Source organism: Panulirus ornatus, chromosome 29 (assembly GCF_036320965.1).
Source record: "Panulirus ornatus isolate Po-2019 chromosome 29, ASM3632096v1, whole genome shotgun sequence".
Classification (NCBI taxonomy): domain Eukaryota; kingdom Metazoa; phylum Arthropoda; class Malacostraca; order Decapoda; family Palinuridae; genus Panulirus; species Panulirus ornatus.
The window spans coordinates 19,342,112-19,362,173 of record NC_092252.1 but is presented as its reverse complement, the minus strand read 5'-3'; the positions used below and the strand labels follow the sequence as shown (position 1 = coordinate 19,362,173).

General features: G+C 41.1%; 1 protein-coding gene across 2 annotated transcripts in view; it reads right to left on the bottom strand.

Annotated features, from left to right (window-relative positions):
• Window positions 1–20,062, bottom strand: part of Dbct (Dihydrolipoamide branched chain transacylase E2) — a 183,478-nt gene that overhangs the window by 147,376 nt on the left and 16,040 nt on the right. Inside the window, exons 2-3 of one of the 2 annotated variants that reach the window (XM_071679364.1) lie at window positions 17,847–18,061; window positions 3,490–3,668 (exon numbers count right to left, since the gene is read on the bottom strand). In XM_071679364.1, the coding sequence (XP_071535465.1) occupies window positions 3,490–3,668; window positions 17,847–18,061 (394 nt within the window). The remainder of the gene's footprint in view (window positions 1–3,489; window positions 3,669–17,846; window positions 18,062–20,062) is intronic. The other variant, XM_071679365.1, reaches the window with a different exon arrangement.

Genomic DNA, 20,062 nt, shown 5'->3' with positions numbered 1-20,062 from the left:
AGAAGAAAGTTGAATGTAAATGTGAATAAGAGCAAGGTTATTAGGTACAGTAGGGTTGAGGGTCAAGTCAATTGGGAGGTAAGTTTGAATGGAGAAAAACTGGAGGAAGTGAAGTGTTTTAGATATCTGGGAGTGGATTTGGCAGCATATGGAACCATGGAGGCGGAAATGAATCATAGGGTGGGGGAGGGGGCAAAAATTCTGGGAGCCTTGAAGAATGTGTGGGTTGAGAACATTATCTCGGAAAGCAAAAATGGGTATGTTTGAAGGAATAGTGGTTCCAACAATGTTGTATGGTTGCAAGACGTGGACTATGGATAGAGTTGTGCGCAGGAGGGTGGATGTGCTGGAAATGAGATGTTTGAGGACAATATGTGGTGTGAGGTGGTTTGATTGAGTAAGTAATGATAGGGTAAGAGAGATGTGTGGTAATAAAAAGAGTGTGGTTGAGAGAGCAGAAGAGGGTGTTTTGAAATGGTTTGGGCACATGGAGAGAATGAGTGAGGAAAGATTGACAAAGAGGATATATCTGTCAGAGGTGGAGGGAACGAGAAGTGGGAGACCAAATTGGAGGTGGAAAGATGGAGTGAAAAAGATTTTGAGTGATCGGGGCCTGAACATGCTGGAGGGTGAAAGGCATGCAAGGAATAGAGTGAATTGGATCGATGTGGTATAACGGGGTCAACATGCTGTCAATGGATTGAACCAGGGCATGTGAAGCGTCTGGGGTAAACCATGGAAAGTTCTGTGGGGCCTGGATGTGGAAAGGGAGCGGTGGTTTCGGTGCATTATTACATGACAGCTAGAGACCGAGTGTGAACAAATGGGGCCTTTGTTGTCTTTTCCTAGCGCTACCTCGCACACATGGGGGGGAGGGGTTTGATATTTCATGTGTGGCGAGGTGGCGATGGGAATGGATAAAGGCAGACAGTATGAATTATGTACATTTGTATATATGTATATGTCTGTGTGTGTATATATATGTATACGTTGAGATGTATAGGTATGTTTATATGCGCGTGTGGACGTGTATGTATATACATGTGTATGTGGGTGGGCTGTGCCATTCTTTTGTCTGTTTCCTTGCGCTACCTCGCTGACGCGGGAGACAGCGACAAAGCATAATAAATAAATAGTTTTGCAAATATCACTTCCTGTCAAGATGATTCAGTTACACTTTCTTTGACAATTCATGGGGGACTGTGATGCATGATAAGTTCTCCAGCTGTGATGTTAGGTTGCTACTCATATCTATACAGTAGAAGTGAAATCATACATCAGCTAGGACTTTAGATAAGAGAATGAAACGTTTACAACCAATATCATGGCAGGATACACTGGACTACATTGAGCCATAAAAGTGGCATGACTCAATGGAATGTTACAAGCTGTAGTCACTGACAGAGGTTCTCATCAAGGCCAAGCTTTGAATTAGACCTACAAAAAAAGGAAAAAGGAAAAAAGAGGAAACAAAGATGTAAAAATATAAGAACAGCTGCATGGTGCAAGTTAGGAGAAGGTATCACACCTAATCCAGTTGCCTGATTCTGTTAAGGTGATATGCAAGAACAGTAATCTTAATACAGAGGATATAGATTTATTTCTAACATCACTTTAACATTTATAAGTCAGGACAGTAATTCTTTTATTGGTGCTTGATATTACAGACAATGTGATCACTATATCCCCTAACCTGATAAATCAATGGATAAGGAGACTGAACATATCCATGAAAAGGAAATTTTAAAAGGTCCACAGCCTTCCATAACAGAAATGGGTAACTGGAAATCCAGATAGTCCTATCTACACCATCTGATGTTTACTTCTCAATATCACACTTATAATAGTTGTTAGACACAGTGAAGATGTTGAACTTTCATTACAACTATGAGGTAACAATGAGATGCAGACCTACCTACCATAACAACACAATGTAGAATGACCTACCTCCCTGCCCCATAAGCCCTTTCTATCTCTTAAGGGACTCCTGCAGAGCTCAGAAAGCCAGCTGCATCCATCAGGCAGAACCAGAGGTTGTATGTAAAGTGTAGTAGGGTGTGTGTGACTATGTTAGGAGAATGTAATGCAAGTGAGCAATAAGTGCTCAATGTCTACAATGGGGTAGCTGCATTTTGGGTGAGATATACTACATCAGTATTTGTAATGTTGTATGGAAGAGTAATTTTTAGAGCATACACGAAAAGTGTACTTTGTATATGTCTGAGGAGTGTGGTTTCAGAAAGCCTCATATCAGGTGTGATGGTATTCAATGGAGACCGAGCTGTGAAGATGGGTGTTTAGAGCTTATTACAAATGTTTTGTCAATGTTGTGTCTACTGAGGTCGGGGAACTGAGTAGAGGCTGTAGAGGTTACTGAAGTATGAAGCAGGGGTAAGCTTTTTATTTCTACTTGGAAATTGGTGGTTTGTAATGGAGTGGTTTGGATGAGCAGGGTCTGGTGCTCTTGCAAAAAACTAAGTGATGAACATATTGAGGTGTAATTGTATTGGGAGAATATTTGTTTCATTGTGTAGGTGTTGGATGTTTGAGTTGCTAGACAGCTAGTGATTGTCCTCGGTGCTCTGATTTGTAGCGTTACTCTATCTGTTTCTGCAAGGGTGAATAACAAGGATGGTGTGGCATAGCTTAGGATGGAGTGGATGAATTGCTTAAATAGGATACTATGGGATTCCTTTTATGCCTAAATCTGTTGCCAGTTAAAGTTCTGAGGGCATTTATTAGTTTGCTGTTTTTGTGTTCATATTTGTCATGTAGGGAGTGAATGTCATGAACGTGTTGTATGTAATGCCTATACTAGTTGGTGCCTTGTGAAATGGAAGTGATTGGCCATTCTAAGTGGCAGGAAGATGCAGGTTATATGTGTGTCTGTCTGAGGTAAAAAAAAAAATGACTGAAGACTTCTTTGGAGATGTAAACAATGTGTTCTCGTTGAGCCACTGTTTCAGTATTTGAAAGCAGTGTTGTACCTTTGTTGTTTCTTTTGTGGTGTCAGGGGTGACATAATGCAAGATAATCTGCATGTGAGGATCTTCACACTGTGGTCTGAAGATGGTAATACAAAGTCATGTAGAAACAGACTGATGAGGGTTGGAGAAAGAACTGATGTACAAGACTTGAAATAAAAGATATGTGTCCACAGGACAAAGATAACTGCATCTAAATGCAAATATAATCAGGCAATTCAAAGAAAAACTAGCTACAAATCTAATCAAAAACATGGATGGACAGTCTAAGCATACTTCAAATGATGTATCCATAGCCATGGTTAAAAAGTAAAAAAAACTAAGTAAGCATGCACACATGAATGCACATATGCAGGTATTTATGCAAACAACCAAAATATCAAATGCTTCTAGCCATGCTGGAATGATATAAACATCTCCAATTTCTTTTTCAGTTGTTTCTGAATCCTTATGAAAGCCATAAGTTATGAGATAAATGATTACATAGCAACTTTTCTTTACTCACCTTCCTTGGACACCTCTATGTCTACGAGGGGTTTACCAACAAGGGCAGTATCATCGACCTCGTGATATAATTTCCGAATGACTCCATCATAACGGCTGGTAATAGTTACAGAGGCCTTATCCGACTGCACCTCACAAATGCTGTCAAACTGGGCAACTGTGTCTCCTTCCTTGATAAACCTAGTAAAACCAAATGAAGATTCAAGGTTTACACAATCATCACACGTGTCTCAACTTGAATAAAAACAAAGATTAAAAATCAAGTTCTGATCTCATGAAAAGCTGTTTCCTATGAATGAGAAGATCAGTGATCAAGACAAATGAGATATCAATAAATAAGAGATTTCCTTGCCGAATAAGCAATTCCAGGGTACACTTTGTTCAATTGTGATAGGTAAAGTTGACCAGATGGTATTGTCTTGCTCTCTGTTAAAGCTAATTTTACTCCTGTAGTGAAAAATGTTGCAGCCGTTGACAATCTCAATGCCATTATTTTAGAAATCAAAGATAAGTTTTGTAAGAAAATAACAGAAAGACTACTTTTTAGGTGCCCTGTGCAGACATCAGAGGTAGATTAAAGATTTTCTGATCAGTTAGCAGAAATCTGCAATGAAGAAGATTCTGTCATATAAAATTTCAACATACAGAAACCTGTAATGAACAAGATTCTGACATATTAGATTTTAACATATTAGTATCTAAGTGGAGGAATCCCTTTACAGTATCTCTGGGCATGGACTCTGCCTAGATTTGCCTGATAATGCCATTAACTAATTATTCAGGGAACTTACTTGCAAAGAGAATACATCGGATTTAGTTCAAACTACACATGAGGCTCTCATTAATAACATCAAAGCTGGAGAAAAGTTTGGTTAAAGCAATCACTGAAAAATCACTTTTAAGGTTGCTTTCCACACTGTATGTTGGTCAACATGAAAGTCACTAACAAATCCCAATTTTACACTTTACATTGCTCATGATCAGTAAATTTAGGATGATATGGTCAATGTTCACATCATGAACATACAAAGGAATAGCTTCAGCAAAACTTTCAAAGCAACGGAGGGAATAATGGTGTCTGTGTAGCAAATGGTCTATTTCTGAAAGGTTGTGAAATGTTTAAATAAAGAAATGTCTTTGTTGTCTAAGAAAGTAGCTCATAAAAAGCTCAAAGAGACCAATAACCAACATGATAGAATATGTAAGTCTGTATACACAAACCAAAAGACTTACACAACAAAATAAGCATCAATGTGAAGTGCATTTTGCCAAAAATAGCAAAAGAAACCTTATGGAGTGTTATAGCTATGTTGAAGCAAGAGTCATCATCCAATCAATTGGTCCATTAATTCTGGAAAATAATGACTTGGTTCAAGACAACTATGCCATGATTCTTTTGCATATGTATTGAAGATTAAAGTGAAAACTCATGTCCCAAAGCCAGCTTCACTAACAAGAGGGGAGAACGCTCTGCAACAATTTGACAGGTAAGCTGAAGACATTCCATCAACATTAAATACAATGAACATAAACAAACTGGCAGACCCTGGTAAGTTCAACCCAAAGACAACGAAACTGACGAAAAATGAGATACTTAAGCCTCTGACTGCACTTTTCAATAAGTCACTTGCCATGGGGAAAGCTGTAGATAAATGGAAGTTTATCAATGTACCAATGATATTCAACAAAGGTAATAAGTCAAAGTTAGGAAATAATTGTCTGATTTGCTTAATGTCTGTTCTTGGAAAACATATGGAGACTATCATTTAAGACACAACTGTGTACTATTCAGCGGACCAAAACTTAATAAAAAAATCTCTTTGATTTCTTTTACAATGTAGTCAACATATATGTTGAAAGTAAAGTAGTTGATGTCATCTACCTAGATTTTCAAAAAGCATTCAATAAGGTTCCACATTAAAATTTCCTGAAAAATTTTTTCACATGGCACAGATGGAGTTGTGCTTTGCTGGATAGAAAACTGACTGACTGGCCATAAACAAAGAGCTACGATTAATGGTCAAGCCTCAAAATGATTAGATGTAATATGTGGTGTACCATGAGGATCAGTCTTGGGACAGGGTTTTCTTTCATATATTGGGGTGAAGAGGGTGGTGAGAGTAAGTGAGCTTGGAAGGAGACTTGTGTGAGGAAGTACCAGGAGAGACTGAGTACAGAATGGAAAAAGGTGAGAACAAAAGAGGTAAGGGGAGTGGGGGAGGAATGGGATGTATTTAGGGAAGCAGTGATGGCTTCCGCAAAAGATGCTTGTGGCATGAGAAGCGTGGGAGGTGGGTTGATTAGAAAGGGTAGTGAGTGGTGGGATGAAGAAGTAAGATTATTCGTGAAAGAGAAGAGAGAGGCATTTGGACAATTTTTGCAGGGAAAAAAATGCAAATGAGTGGGAGATGTATAAAAGAAAGAGACAGGAGGTCAAGAGAAAGGTGCAAGAGGTGAAAAAGAGGGCAAATGAAAGTTGGGGTGAGAGAGTATCATTAAATTTTAGGGAGAATAAAAAGATGTTCTGGAAGGAGGTAAATAAAGTGCGTAAGACAAGGGAGCAAATGGGAACTTCACTGAAGGGGGCTAATGGGGAGGTGATAACAAGTAATGGTGATGTGAGAAGGAGATGGAGTGAATATTTTGAAGGTTTGTTGAATGTGTTTGATGATAGAGTGGCAGATATAAGGTGTTTTGGTCGAGGTGGTGTGCAAAGTGAGAGGGTTAGGGAACATGATTTGGTAAACAGAGAAGAGGTAGTAAAAGCTTTGCGGAAGATGAAAGCCGGCAAGGCAGCAGGTTTGGATGGTATTGCAGTGGAATTTAGTAAAAAAGGGGGTGACTGTATTGTTGACTGGTTAGTAAGGTTATTTAATGTATGTATGATTCATGGTGAGGTGCCTGAGGATTGGCGGAATGCGTGCATAGTGCCATTGTACAAAGGCAAAGGGGATAAGAGTGAGTGCTCAAATTACAGAGGTATAAGTTTGTTGAGTACTCCTGGTAAATTATATGGGAGAGTATTGATTGAGAGGGTGAAGGCATGTACAGAGCATCAGATTGGGGAAGAGCAGTGTGGTTTCAGAAGTGGTAGAGGATGTGTGGATCAGGTGTTTGCTTTGAAGAATGTACGTGAAAAATACTTAGAAAAGCAAATGGATTTGTATGTAGCATTTATGGATCTGGAGAAGGCATATGCTAGAGTTGATAGAGATGCTCTGTGGAAGGTACTAAGAATATATGGTGTGGGAGGCAAATTGTTAGAAGCAGTGAAAAGTTTTTATCGAGGATGTAAGGCATATGTACATGTAGGAAGAGAGGAAAGTGATTGGTTCTCAGTGAATGTAGGTTTGCGGCAGGAGTGTGTGATGTCTCCATTGTTGTTTAATTTGTTTATGGATGGAGTTGTTAGGGAGGTGAATGCAAGAGTTTTGGAAAGAGGGGCAAGGATGAAGTCTGTTGGGGATGAGAGAACTTGGGAAGTGAGTCAGTTGTTGTTCGCTGATGATACAGCGCTAGCGGCTGATTCATGTGAGAAACTGCAGAAGCTGGTGACTGAGTTTGGTAAAATGTGCGAAAGAAGAAAGTTAAGAGTAAATGTGAATAAGAGCAAGGTTATTAGGTACAGTAGGATTGAGGGTCAAGTCAACTAGGAGGTAAGTTTGAATGGAGAAAAACTGGAAAAAGTAAAGTGTTTTAGATATCTGGGAGTGGATCTGGCAGCGGATGGAACCATGGAAGCGGAAGTGAATCATACGGTGGGGGAGGGGGCGAAAATCCTGGGAGTCTTGAAGAATGTGTGGAAGTCGAGAACATTATCTCGGAAAGCAAAAATGGGTATGTTTGAAGGAATAGTGGTTCCAACAATGTTGTATGGTGGCAAGGCGTGGGCTATGGATAGAGTTTGTGCACAGGAGAGTGGATGTGCTGGAAATGAGATGTTTGAGGACAATATGTGGTGTGAGATGGTTTGATTGAGTAAGTAACGTAAGGGTAAGAGAGATGTGTGGAAATAAAAAGAGCGTGGTTGAAAGAGCAGAAGAGGGTGTTTTGAAATGGTTTGGGCACATGGAGAGAATGAGTGAGGAAAGATTGACCAAGAGGATATATGTGTCGGAGGTGGAGGGAACGAGGAGAAGAGGGAGACCAAATTGGAGGTGGAAAGATGGAGTGAAAAAGATTTTGTGTGATCGGGGCCTGAACATGCAGGAGGGTGAAAGGAGGGCAAGGAATAGAGTGAATTGGAGCGATGTGGTATACAGGGGTTGACGTGCTGTCAGTGGATTGAATCAAGGCATGTGAAGCGTCCGGGGTAAACCATGGAAAGCTGTGGAGGTATGTATATTTGTGTGTGTGGACGTGTGTATGTACATGTGTATGGGGGGGGTTGGGCCATTTCTTTCGTCTGTTTCCTTGCGCTACCTCGCAAACGCGGGAGACAGCGACAAAGTATAAAAAAAAAAAAAAAAAAAATATATATATATATATATATATATATATATATATATATATATATATATATATCAAAGATTATCCCTGGGGATAGGGGAGAAAGAATACTTCCCACGTATTCCCTGCGTGTCGTAGAAGGCGACTAAAAAGGGAGGGAGCGGGGGGCTGGAAATCCTCCCCTCTCACTTTTTTTTTTAATTTTCCAAAAGAGGGAACAGAGAAGGGGCCCAGGTGAGGATATTCCCTCAAGGGCCCAGTCCTCTATCTCAACGCTACCTCGCTAATGCGGGAAATGGCGAATAGTATGAAAGAAAGAAAGATATATCAAAGATATTGATAATGGGCTCTTGTGTAAGATATCAAAATTTGCATATGATACTAAGCTCAGAAATGCATCTATAAGTGAACTCAAACATCTGCAACTTCACACTGACACAAACAAATTGATGAAATTGGCTCACAGATGCTGAATGAATTTTCCTATTCACAAGTGCAAAGTTTTACATATCCACAATAGAAATGATAAGGTAAGATATTGTTGAGCTGCAAAAGGTGAGGAAAAAGATTTGGGTGTAATGATCTCTAGTGACCTAAATGCTCCTCTTCAATCTGATGATCTGTACATGCCTTTACCCTCTCAGTCAATACCCTTCCATAAAATTCTCCAGGTATAATCAACAAACTTATGCCTCTGTAGTTTGAACATTCATGTTTATACCCATTGCCTTTGTACAATGGCACTATACATACATTCTGCCCATCCTCAGGAACTTCAACATGATCCATTTATACTATAAATATCCTTAACAACCAATCAACAACACAGTCACCCTCTTTCTTACTAAATTCAGCTGCAATACCATCCAAACCTGCAGCCTTGCCAGATTTCATCTTCTGCAAGCTTTCACCACATCTCTCTTCACCAAACCGCTCTCCCTGACCCTCTCACTTCACACACCACCCCAACCAAAATACCCTACATGTGCCACTTTATCATCAAACACATTCAACAAACCTTCTAAATACTCACTCCATCTCCTTACTTCATCACCACCCGTCATCATTTCCCCCCCCTTGCCCCCTTCACTGACGTTCCCATTTGTTCTCTTGTCTTATGCACATTATTAACCTAATTCCAAAACACCTTTCTATTCTCCCTAAAGGGTGCACTGATATGGTTTGGACATATGGAGAGATAAGTGAGGAAAGCTTGACAAAGAGGAAATATGCATCAGAGTTGGAGGGAACAATGAGAAGCTGGAGACTAAATTGGAGGTGGAAGGATGGAGTGAAAAAAATTTTGAGTGATCGGGACCTGAACATGCAAGGGGGTGAGAGGTATACAAGGAATAGAGTGAATTGGAATGATGTGGTATACTGGGGTCGACGTGCTGTCAATGGACTGGATCAGGGCATGCGAAACGTCTGGAGTAATCTATGGAAAGGTCTGTGGGGCCTGGATGTGGATATGGAGCTGTGGATTCAGTGCATTTAACATGACAGCCAGAGACTGAGTGTGAACAAATGTGGCCTTCTTTGTCTGTTTTCCTGGCACTCCCTCGCTGATGCAGAGGGTGGCAATGCTGTTTCCAGTGAGGCAGGGTTACACCGGGAAAGGATGAAGGCAAGCAAGTATGAATATGTACATGTGTACATATGTATATGTCTGTGTGTGTATGTATATGTGTATATTCATATGTAGGAGTGTCTTTTTTTTTATTATAAATAATTGCCGTTTCCCGCATCAGCGAGGGAGCGCCATGAAACAGACAAAGAATGGCCCATCCACTTATATACACATATTTATACATAAACACCCACATATGCATTCCTATGAGTCCACGGGGAAAATGAACTCAAAGGAATATCTTGATCACGCACAAAATTGTGATCCTTTCCAACATATATATTCATTTATTTATTTTATCTTGCTTTGTCGCTGTCTCCCGTGTTAGCGAGGTAGCGCAAGGAAACAGATGAAAGAAATGGCCCAACTCACCCACATACACATGTTTATACATACACATCCACACACGCAAATATACATACCTATACATCTCAACGTATACATACATATACACACAAAGACATATAAAAATATACACATGTACATAATTCATACTGTCTGCCTTTATTCATTCCCAACGCCACCTCGCCACACATGAAATAACAATTCCCTCCCCCCAAATGTGCGCAAGGTAGCGCTAGGAAAAGACAACAAAGGCCCCATTCGTTCACATTCAGTCTCTAGCTGTCATGTAATAATGCACCGAAACCACAGCTCCCTTTCCACATCCAGGCCCCACAGAACTTTCCATGGTTTACCCAAGACGCTTCACATGCCCTGGTTCAATCCATTAACAGCACGTCGACCCCGGTATACCACATCGTTCCAATTCACTCTATTCCTTGCATGCCTTTCACCCTCCTGTATGTTCAGGCCCCAATCACTCAAAATCTTTTTCACTCCATCTTTCCACCTCCAATTTGGTCTCCCACTTCACCTCGTTCCCTCCACCTCCGACACATATATCCTCTTGGTCAATCTTTCCTCACTCATTCTCTCCACGTGACCAAACCATTTCAAAACACCCTCTTCTGCTCTCTCAACCAAACTCTTTTTATTACCACACATCTCTCTTACCCTATTATTACTTACTCAATCAAACCACCTCACACCACATATTGTCCTCAAACATCTCATTTCCAGCACATCCAACCTCTCTGCACGACTCTATCCATAGTCCACCCCTCGCAACCATATAACATTGTTAGAACGACTATTCCTTCAAACATACCTATTTTTGCTTTCCGAGATAATGTTCTCGACTTACACACATTCTTCAACGCTCCCAGAACTTTCGCCCCCTCCCCCACCCTATGATCACTTCTGCTTCCATGGTTCCATCCACTGCCAGATCCACTCCCAGATATCTAAAACACTTCACTTCATCCAGCTTTTCTCCATTCAAACTTACCTCCCAATTGACTTGTACCTAATACTGTACCTAATAACCTTGCTCTTATTCACATTTACTCTCAGCTTTCTTCTTTCACACACTTTACCAAACTCACTCACCAGCTTCTGCAGTTTCTCACACAAATCAGCCACCAGTGCTGCATCATCAGCGAACAACAACTGACTCACTTCCCAAGCTCTCTCATCCACAACAGACTGCATACTTGCCCCTCTTTCCAAAACTCTGGCATTTACCTCCCTAACAACCCCATCCATAAACAAATTAAACGACCATGGAGACATCACACACCCCTGCCGCAAACCTACATTCACTGAGAACCAATCACTTTCCTCTCTTCCTACACGTACACATGCCTTACATCCTCGATAAAAACTTTTCACTGCTTCTAACAACTTGCCTCCCACACCATATATTCTTAATACCTTCCACAGAGCATCTTTATCAACTCTATCATATGCCTTCTCTTGATCCATAAATGCTACATACAAATCCTTTGCTTTTCTAAGTATTTTTCACATACATTCTTCAAAGCAAACACCTGATCCACACATCCTCTACCACTTCTGAAACCACACTGCTCTTCCCCAATCTGATGCTCTGTACATGCCTTCACCCTCTCAATCAATACCCTCCCATATAATTTACCAGGAATACTCAACAAACTTATACCTCTGTAATTTGAACACTCACTTTTATCCCCTTTGCCTTTGTACAATGGCACTATGCAAGCATTCCGCCAATCCTCAGGCACCTCATCATGAGACATACATACATTAAATAACCTTACCAACCAGTCAACAATACAGTCACCTCCTTTTTTAATAAATTCTACTGCAGTATCATCCAAACCCGCTGCCTTGCCAGCTTTCATCTTCTGCAAAACTTTTACTACCTCTTCTCAGTTTACCAAATCATTTTCCCTAACCCCTCTCACTCTGCACACCACCTCAACCAAAACACCCTATATCTGCCACTCTATCATCAAACACATTCAACAAACCTTCAAAGTACTCACTCCATCTCCTCACATCACCAATACTTGTTATCACCTCCCCATTAGCCCCCTTCACTGAAGTTCCCATTTGCTCCCTTGTCTTACGCACTTTGTTTACCTCCTTCCAAAACATCTTTTTATTCTCCCTAAAATTTAATGATACTCTCTCACCCCAACTCCCATTTGCCCTCTTTTTCACCTCTTGCACCTTTCTCTTGACCTCCTGCCTCTTTCTTTTATACATCTCCCACTCATTTGCATTATTTCCCTGCAAAAACGCCCAAATGCCTCTCTCTTCTCTTTCACTAATAATCTTACTTCTTCATCCCACCACTCACTACCCTTTCTAATCTGCCCACCTCCCATGCTTCTCATGCCACAAGCATCTTTTGCGCAAGCCATCACTGTTTCCCTAAATACATCCCATTCCTCCCCACTCTCCTTACATCCTTTACCCTCACCTTTTCCATTCTGTACTGTCTCTCCTGATACTTCCTCACACAAGTCTCCTTCCAAAGCTCACTTACTCTCATCACTCTCTTCACCCCGACATTCTCTCTTCTGAAAACCTCTAAAAATCTTCACCTTCACCTCCACAAGATAATGATCAGACATCCCTCCAGTTACACCTCTCAGCACATTAACATCCAAAAGTCTCTCTTTCGCGCGCCTATCAATTAACACGTAATCCAGTAACGCTCTCTGGCCATCTCTCCTACTTACATACTTATGTATATCTCTCTTTTTAAACCAGGTATTCCTAATCAACAGTCCTTTTTCAGCACATAAATCTACAAGCTCTTCACCATTTCTATTTACAACACTGAACACCCCATGTACACCAATCATTCCCTCAACTGCCACATTACACACCTTTGCATTCAAATCACCCATCACTATAACCAGGTCTCTTGCATCAAGACTACCAACACACTCACTCAGCTGCTCCCAAAACACTTACCTCATGATCTTTCTTCTCATGCCCAGGTGCATATGCACCAATAATCACCCATCTCTCTCTATCAACTTTCAGTTTTACCCATATCAATCCAGAGTTTACTTTCTTACACTCTATCACATACTTCCACCACTCCTGTTTCTGGAGTAGTGCTACTCCTTCCCTTGCTCTTATCCTCTCACTAACCCCTGACTTTACTCCCAAGACTTTCCCAAACCACTCTTCCCCTTTACCCTTGAGCTTCGTTTCACTCAGAGCCAAAACATCCGGGTTCCTTTCCTCAAACATACTACCTATCTCTCCTTTTTTCTCATCTTGGTTACATCCACACACATTTAGACACCCCAGTCTGAGCCTTTGAGGAGGATGAGCACTCCCCACGTGACTCCTTCTTCTGTTTCCCCTTTCAGAAAGTTAAAATACAAGGAGGGGAGGGTTTCCAGCCCCCCTGCTCAGGTCCCCTTTAGTCACCTTCTACGACACGTGAGGAAAGCGTGGGAAGTATTCTTTCTCCACCGAATTTCTGGCAACTGATGGTTCAGCACCTCTTTTAGTCTGGACAAAATTATGTGAGGGAACTTGAGATTACTGCAGCCACCAGACTAGTTTACTAGGCGGCCACAGATGGTGTTGTGTGTAGGGCACTCTTATGTCCATTCTTTACACTGAACTTATTGGTGGTGATACAGCAATTCTGTGAGATTCTTACCTTATTTTGCTTAAATCAAACCCTAGCTATGGCTTCCACGACATATGAGAGTGTCAGTCGTGGCATCAAACTAAACACCAGTCCATATCGATCCAAGATAAAGTAGAAATGTTGAACAAAATGGACTGTGGTGTTTTGGTGTGTAAACTGTGTGACATCTACAGTACTGGTTCATCAACTGTTTATGATATAAAGAAGCAAAGGGAGAAAATATTGAAATTCTATGCTGACAGCAATTCCAAGAAGCAAATGACAATTAGAAAAACTATGAAAGATGGTAAAAGTACTGAGCACGATCTAGTGATGATAGAATGGTTTCAACAGCATCAGAGTGATGAAGTGGACTTGTTGGTAGCATGATAATGGACCAGACTAAGTTGCTGCTTAAAGAACTTAAATCACAACATGAGTGAGACTATAGTGAAGGATGGCTTCAAAGATTCAAGAAGCATCATGGAATTTCCATGAATAAAATGTGCAGAGAAAAGTGGTCTGCAAACCACGAAGGAACTGCTAAGTATGTGGACAAATCTGCGAAACTCATAGCAGAGGAGCACCTCAGTCCTGAGCAGGTGTATAACGCAGGCAAAACTGCATTATTCTGGTGACACATCCCAGTCCTGAGCAGGTGTGTAATACAGACGAAATTGCATTATTCTGGCAATGTACATGGGGGATGTATAATTAGTTGGTTAGAGGTGTGTTGAATTAATATCGTGTGACGATAGTTGGTCCAACTAAATGTTTAATCCAGCAAGGCTTTGGAACCAAGTGTGCCTGGAAATCGGTGGTGTAACTGTACATACACATACACAGACATTACATACATACACATGTATATGCATGTATATATGTGTGTCTATAAGCGGATGGATCTTTCTTTATCTGTTTCCTGGAGCTACCTCACTGATGTGGAAAATGGCGATGAAGTATACATATATCCCTGAGATGGGAGAAAGAATTCTACCTTTGTATTCTCTGCGAGTCATAAAAGTTGTCTAAAGGGGAAGGGAACAGGAGGTTGGAAACATTCCCCTTCTTGTGTTTCGATTACTAAATGAGGAAACAAAAGAAAGAGCCAAGTGGGGAGTGCTCACTTTCCTCAAAGACTCAGATTGGAATGTCTGAATGTGTGTGGATGTAACCAAGATGAGAAGCAAGGAGAGATATGTTGTATATTTGGGGATCTTTTGGCTCTGAATGAAACAAAACTCAGGGGCAAAGGGGAAGAATGGTTTGGAAATGCTTTAGGAGTATAGTCAGGGGTGGGTTAGAGGACAAAAGCTAAGAAAGAGTAGTACTACTCCTAAAGCAGGAGGTTGGGAGTGTGTGATAGAGTGTAAGGAAGCAAATTCTAGATTGATGTAGGTAAAACTGGAAGTGGATGGCAGGAGATGGGTAATTATGGTGCTTATGTACCTGGCCATGAAAAGAAATATTATGAGAGGCAAGTGTCTTGGGAGCAGCTGAGTGAGTGTGTCAGCAGTTTTGGTGCATGATACCAGGTATTAGTGATGGGTGATTTAAACATAAAGTTAAGTAACATGGCAGGTGAGGGTATAATTGGTGTCCATCCCTGAAAGATACTGAGGAATCCCATGTAGATGCCCCTGATATATCCAAAGCTTTTGACAGGGTGTGGCAATTGGGGGTCTCATATCAAAGCTCCCCTCTTTTGGCTTCCTTCCCTCACTTTGCTCCTTTATATCTGGCTTCCTCTCTGGCTGATCTATCTCTGTGGTTGCTGATGAAACGGACTCTAACCTTTCTCCATCAAAAGTGGTGTCCCTTATGGTTCTATCCTGTTTCCTATACTTTTTCTCCATTCATCAGCAATTTTCTTTTTTCCACAAATAACCAACTGCAATCTTATGCTGACGACTCAATACTACATTTCTCCACCTCCTTCATCTCTGCTCCTCTCAATTGATCTGCATCTTGTCTTGACACAACTCTCTCATTACACTCAGACTTGGAGAGGATATCTCAGTGGGGTAGATGAAATTTCATTAAGTTTAATGTCTCCAAGGCCCTGTTTCTGCACATCTTTCTATCGAAAACTCCTCACAACTTTCCTCACTCCATCAAGGGTTCTGTAATTTCACTTCTTGACTCAATGAGCATACTTTGTATTACTGGAACATCCACACTATCTTGGAAACCTCACGTTATAGAAATAACTAAATCTGTCTCTAAGAAACTGGGAGTCCTGTTTAAATGTTGAAATTTTTCATCTGAACAGTTGCTCCATTTATAGAAAAGACTGATCCATTCTTGTATGACGTACTGCTCTCACATCTAGGGTGGTTTTAGTTCTGCATCCTTACTTGAGAGTTGAGTCGAAAGCAGTTGAACTTTTATACTCTTCCAAACTAACTTCAAAACTTGACTCACTTGCCCTATGCTGCTACTTTGGTTCACTTTCCCTCCTCCATTGGTATTACTTTGGTTTTTTGCTCCCAAGCTGGCTGCTTGTCTCCACCATTAGCTAGACCAAGCAATACTTGGCAAGTTACTGGCAACCCTCTATTCTCTCATATCTTTCTAAATAAGTATGACCTGGCACATTTTGAAACAGGTTTTTCACTTCCTCCAAACTTTGTAAATACTTTCCCTTGTCTCTTCCTTTTCCCTTTCATTAACCTCTCCAAATTTCAATTATGGCCCAGACTTGATGTGGGCTCTAGTCTACGACTCCAATGTAAAAAAAAAAAAAATCATCTAAAATACTCTACAGCTTTCATACCTTTAAGGTTAAGTGAAGATCAGACATGCAATCCAAAGCAACTACTGTACATGAAAGATTTCCTTGAGAAGAATGCTCCTGAACCCCCACAGGCAGTTTACATATATGAAATCTATGAATTAGTTACTACAACACATAATTCTAGCAATTAGTCTGTGAAACAATATTCTATTATTTTTCTTATCTATTATTTATCTATTATTTATTATTCATTATATTCATTTTCCTTTGTCGATGTCTCCCGTGTTAGCGAGGTAGCGCAAGGAAACAGATGAAAGAATGGCCCAACCCCACACATACACATGTATATATACACACGTCCACACATGCAAATATACATACCTATACATCTCAACGTATATATATATATATACACACACACAAACATATACGCATATACACATGTACATAATTCGTACTGTCTGCCCTTATTCATTCCCATCACCATCCCGCCACACATGAAATAACAACCCCCTCCCCCCACATGTGTGCGAGGTAGCGCTAGGAAAAGACAACAAAGGCCACATTCGTTCACACTCAGTTTCTAGTTGTCATGTAATAATGCAACGAAACCACAGCTCCCTTTCCACATCCAGGCTCCACAGAACTTTCCATGGTTTACCCCAGACGCTTCACATGCTCTGGTTCAATCCACTGACAGCACGTCGACCCTGGTATACCACATCGTTCCAATTCACTCTATTCCTTGCATGCCTTTCACCCTCCTGCATGTTCAGGCCCCGATCACTCAGAATCTTTTTCACTCCATCTTTCCACCTCCAATTTGGTCTCATACTTCTCCTCATTCCCTCCACCTCTGACACATATATCCTCTTGGTCAATCTTTCTTCACTCATTCTCTCCATGTGAACAAACCATTTCAAAACACCCTCTTCTGCTCTCTCAACCACACTCTTTTTATTTCCGCACATCTCTCTTACCCTTACATTACTTACTCGATCAAACTACCTCACACCACATCTCGTCCTCAAACATCTCATTTCCAGCACATCCACCTTCCTCCGCACAACTCTATCTATAGCCCATGCCTCGCAACCATATAACATTGTTATCACCACTACTCCTTCAAACATACCCATTTTTGCTTTCCGAGATAATGTTCTCGATTTCCACACATTCTTCAACGCTCCCAGAACTTTCGCCCCCTCCCCAACCCTGTGATTCACTTCCGCTTCTACCATCTGCTCCACTCCCAGATATCTAAAACACTTCACTTCATCCAGTTTTTTTCCATTCAAACTTACTTCCCAATTGACTTGTTCCTCAACCCTACTGTACCTAATAGCCTTGCTCTTGTTCACATTTACTCTCAGCTTTCTTCTTTCACACACTTTACCAAACTCAGTCACCAGCTTCTGCAGTTTCTCACACGAATCAGCCACCAGCGCTGTATCATCAGCGAACAACAACTGACTCACTTCCCATCTCTCTCCTCCAAAACAGACTGCATACTTCTTATTTGATATCCAACAGAAAATCATAACATGATTTAATTACCATTCTTTAATGACCACCTCCTTGATGCCCTCTCCAATGTCAGCCAAGATGAAAGGTACAAGTTTGTGAACTGCAGGTGATGTGTGAAGGAACCTGTCGGCTCTCCATTGGAATGCCAACCATCTGTTTGCTGGTTCACATACGCAGCAGGGTTGCCAAGGTGATGTTTGCTGGAAATGTGGTCCAGCAAAAGCCCTTTGACATGTAGAGTATCTCTGAAAATTTCATAAAAAGAATATGAGAAAAACCAATGGAGTCAATCAACTGTGATTCTCCATGAACCTCACATATATGATATCAACATATAAGGATGTGGCAGATCATATCATACGCCCCAAGATTTTCATAAAATATTAATTAGGGAATTTACTTAGGGAGAATAAAAAGATGTTTTGGAAGGAGGTAAATAAAGTGCGTAAGACAAGGGAACAAATGGGAACTGGGAACATCAGTGAAGGGGGCTAATGGGGAGGTGATAACAAGTAGTGGTGATGTGAGAAGGGGATGGAGTGAGTATTTTGAAGGTTTGCTGAATGTGTTTGATGATAGAGGGGCAGATATAGGGTGTTTTGGTCAAGGTGGTGCGCAAAATGAGAGGGTTAGGGAGAATGATTTGGTAAACAGAGAAGAGGTAGTAAAAGCTTTGCAGAAGATGAAAGCCGGCAAGGCAGCGGGTTTGGATGGTATTGCAGTTATTTTTATTAAAAAAGGAGGTGACTGTATTGTTGACTGGGTGGTAAGGTTATCTAATGTATGTATGATTCATGGTGAGGTGCCTGAGGATTGGCAGAATGCTTGCATAGTGCCTTTGTACAAAGGCAAAGGTGATAAAAGTGAGTGCTCAAATTACAGAGGTATAAGTTTGTTGAGTATTCCTGGGAAATTATATGGGAGGGTATTGATTGAGAGGGTGAAGGCATGTACAGAGCATCAGACTGGGGAAGAGCAGTGTGGTTTCAGAAGTGGTAGAGGAACTTAGAAAAGCAAATGGATTTGTATGTAGCATTTATGGATCTGGAGAAGGCATATGATAGAGTTGATAGAGATGCTCTTTGGAAGGTATTAAGAATATATGGTGTGGGAGGCAAGTTGTTAGAAGCAGTGAAAAGTTATTATCGAGGATGTAAGGCATGTGTACGTGTAGGTAGAGAGGAAAGTGATTGGTTCTCAGTGAATTATGGTTTGCGGCAGGGGTGTGTGATGTCTCCATGCTTGTTTAATTTGTTTATGGATGGGGTTGTTAGGGAGGTGAATGCAAGAGTTTTGGAAAGAGGGGCAAGTATAAAGTCTGTTGTTGATGAGAGAGCTTGGGAAGTGAGTCAGTTGTTGTTCACTGATGATACAGCACTGGTGGCTGATTCGGATGAGAAACTGCAGAAGCTGGTGACTTTCAGTTTGGTAAAGTAAGTGAAAGAAGAAAGCTGAGAGTAAATGTGAATAAGGGCAAGGTTATTAGGTACAGAAGGGTTGAGGCGACAAGTCACTTGGGAAGTAAGTTTGAATGGAGATAAACTGGAGGAAGAAGTGTTTAGGATATCTGGGAGTGGATTTGGCAGTGGACGGAACCATGGAAGTGGAAGTGAGTCACAGGGTAGGGTAGGGGGAGAAGGTTCTGGAAGCTCTGAAGAATGTGTGGAAGGCAAGAACATTATCTTGGAAAGCAAAAATGGGTGTTTGAAGGAATAATGGTTCCAACAATGTTATATGGTTGCGAGGCTTGGGCTACAGAAAGGGTTATGCAGAGGAGGGTGGATGTGTTGAAAATGAGATGTTTGAGGACAATATGTGGTGTGCGGTGGTTTGATCGAGTAAGAAACGAAAGGGTAAGAGAGATGTGTGGTAATAAAAAGAGTGTGGTTGAGAGAACAGAAGAGGGTGTATTGAAATGGTTTGGTCACATGAAGAGAATGAGTGAGGAAAGATTGACAAAGAGGATATATGTGTCATATGTGGAGGGAACAAGAAGTGGGAGACCAAATTAGAGATGGAAGGGTGGAGTGAAAAAGATTTTGAGCGATCAAGGCCTGAACATGCAGGAGGGTGAAAGGCGTGCAAGGAATAGAGTAAATTGGAATGATGTGGTATACCGGGGTTGATGTGCTGTCAATGGATTGAACCAGGGCATGTGAAGCGTCTGTGGTAAACGAAGCGTCTGTGGTAAACCATGGAAAGTTTTGTGGGGCATGGATGTGGAGAGAGAGCTGTGATTTCGGTGC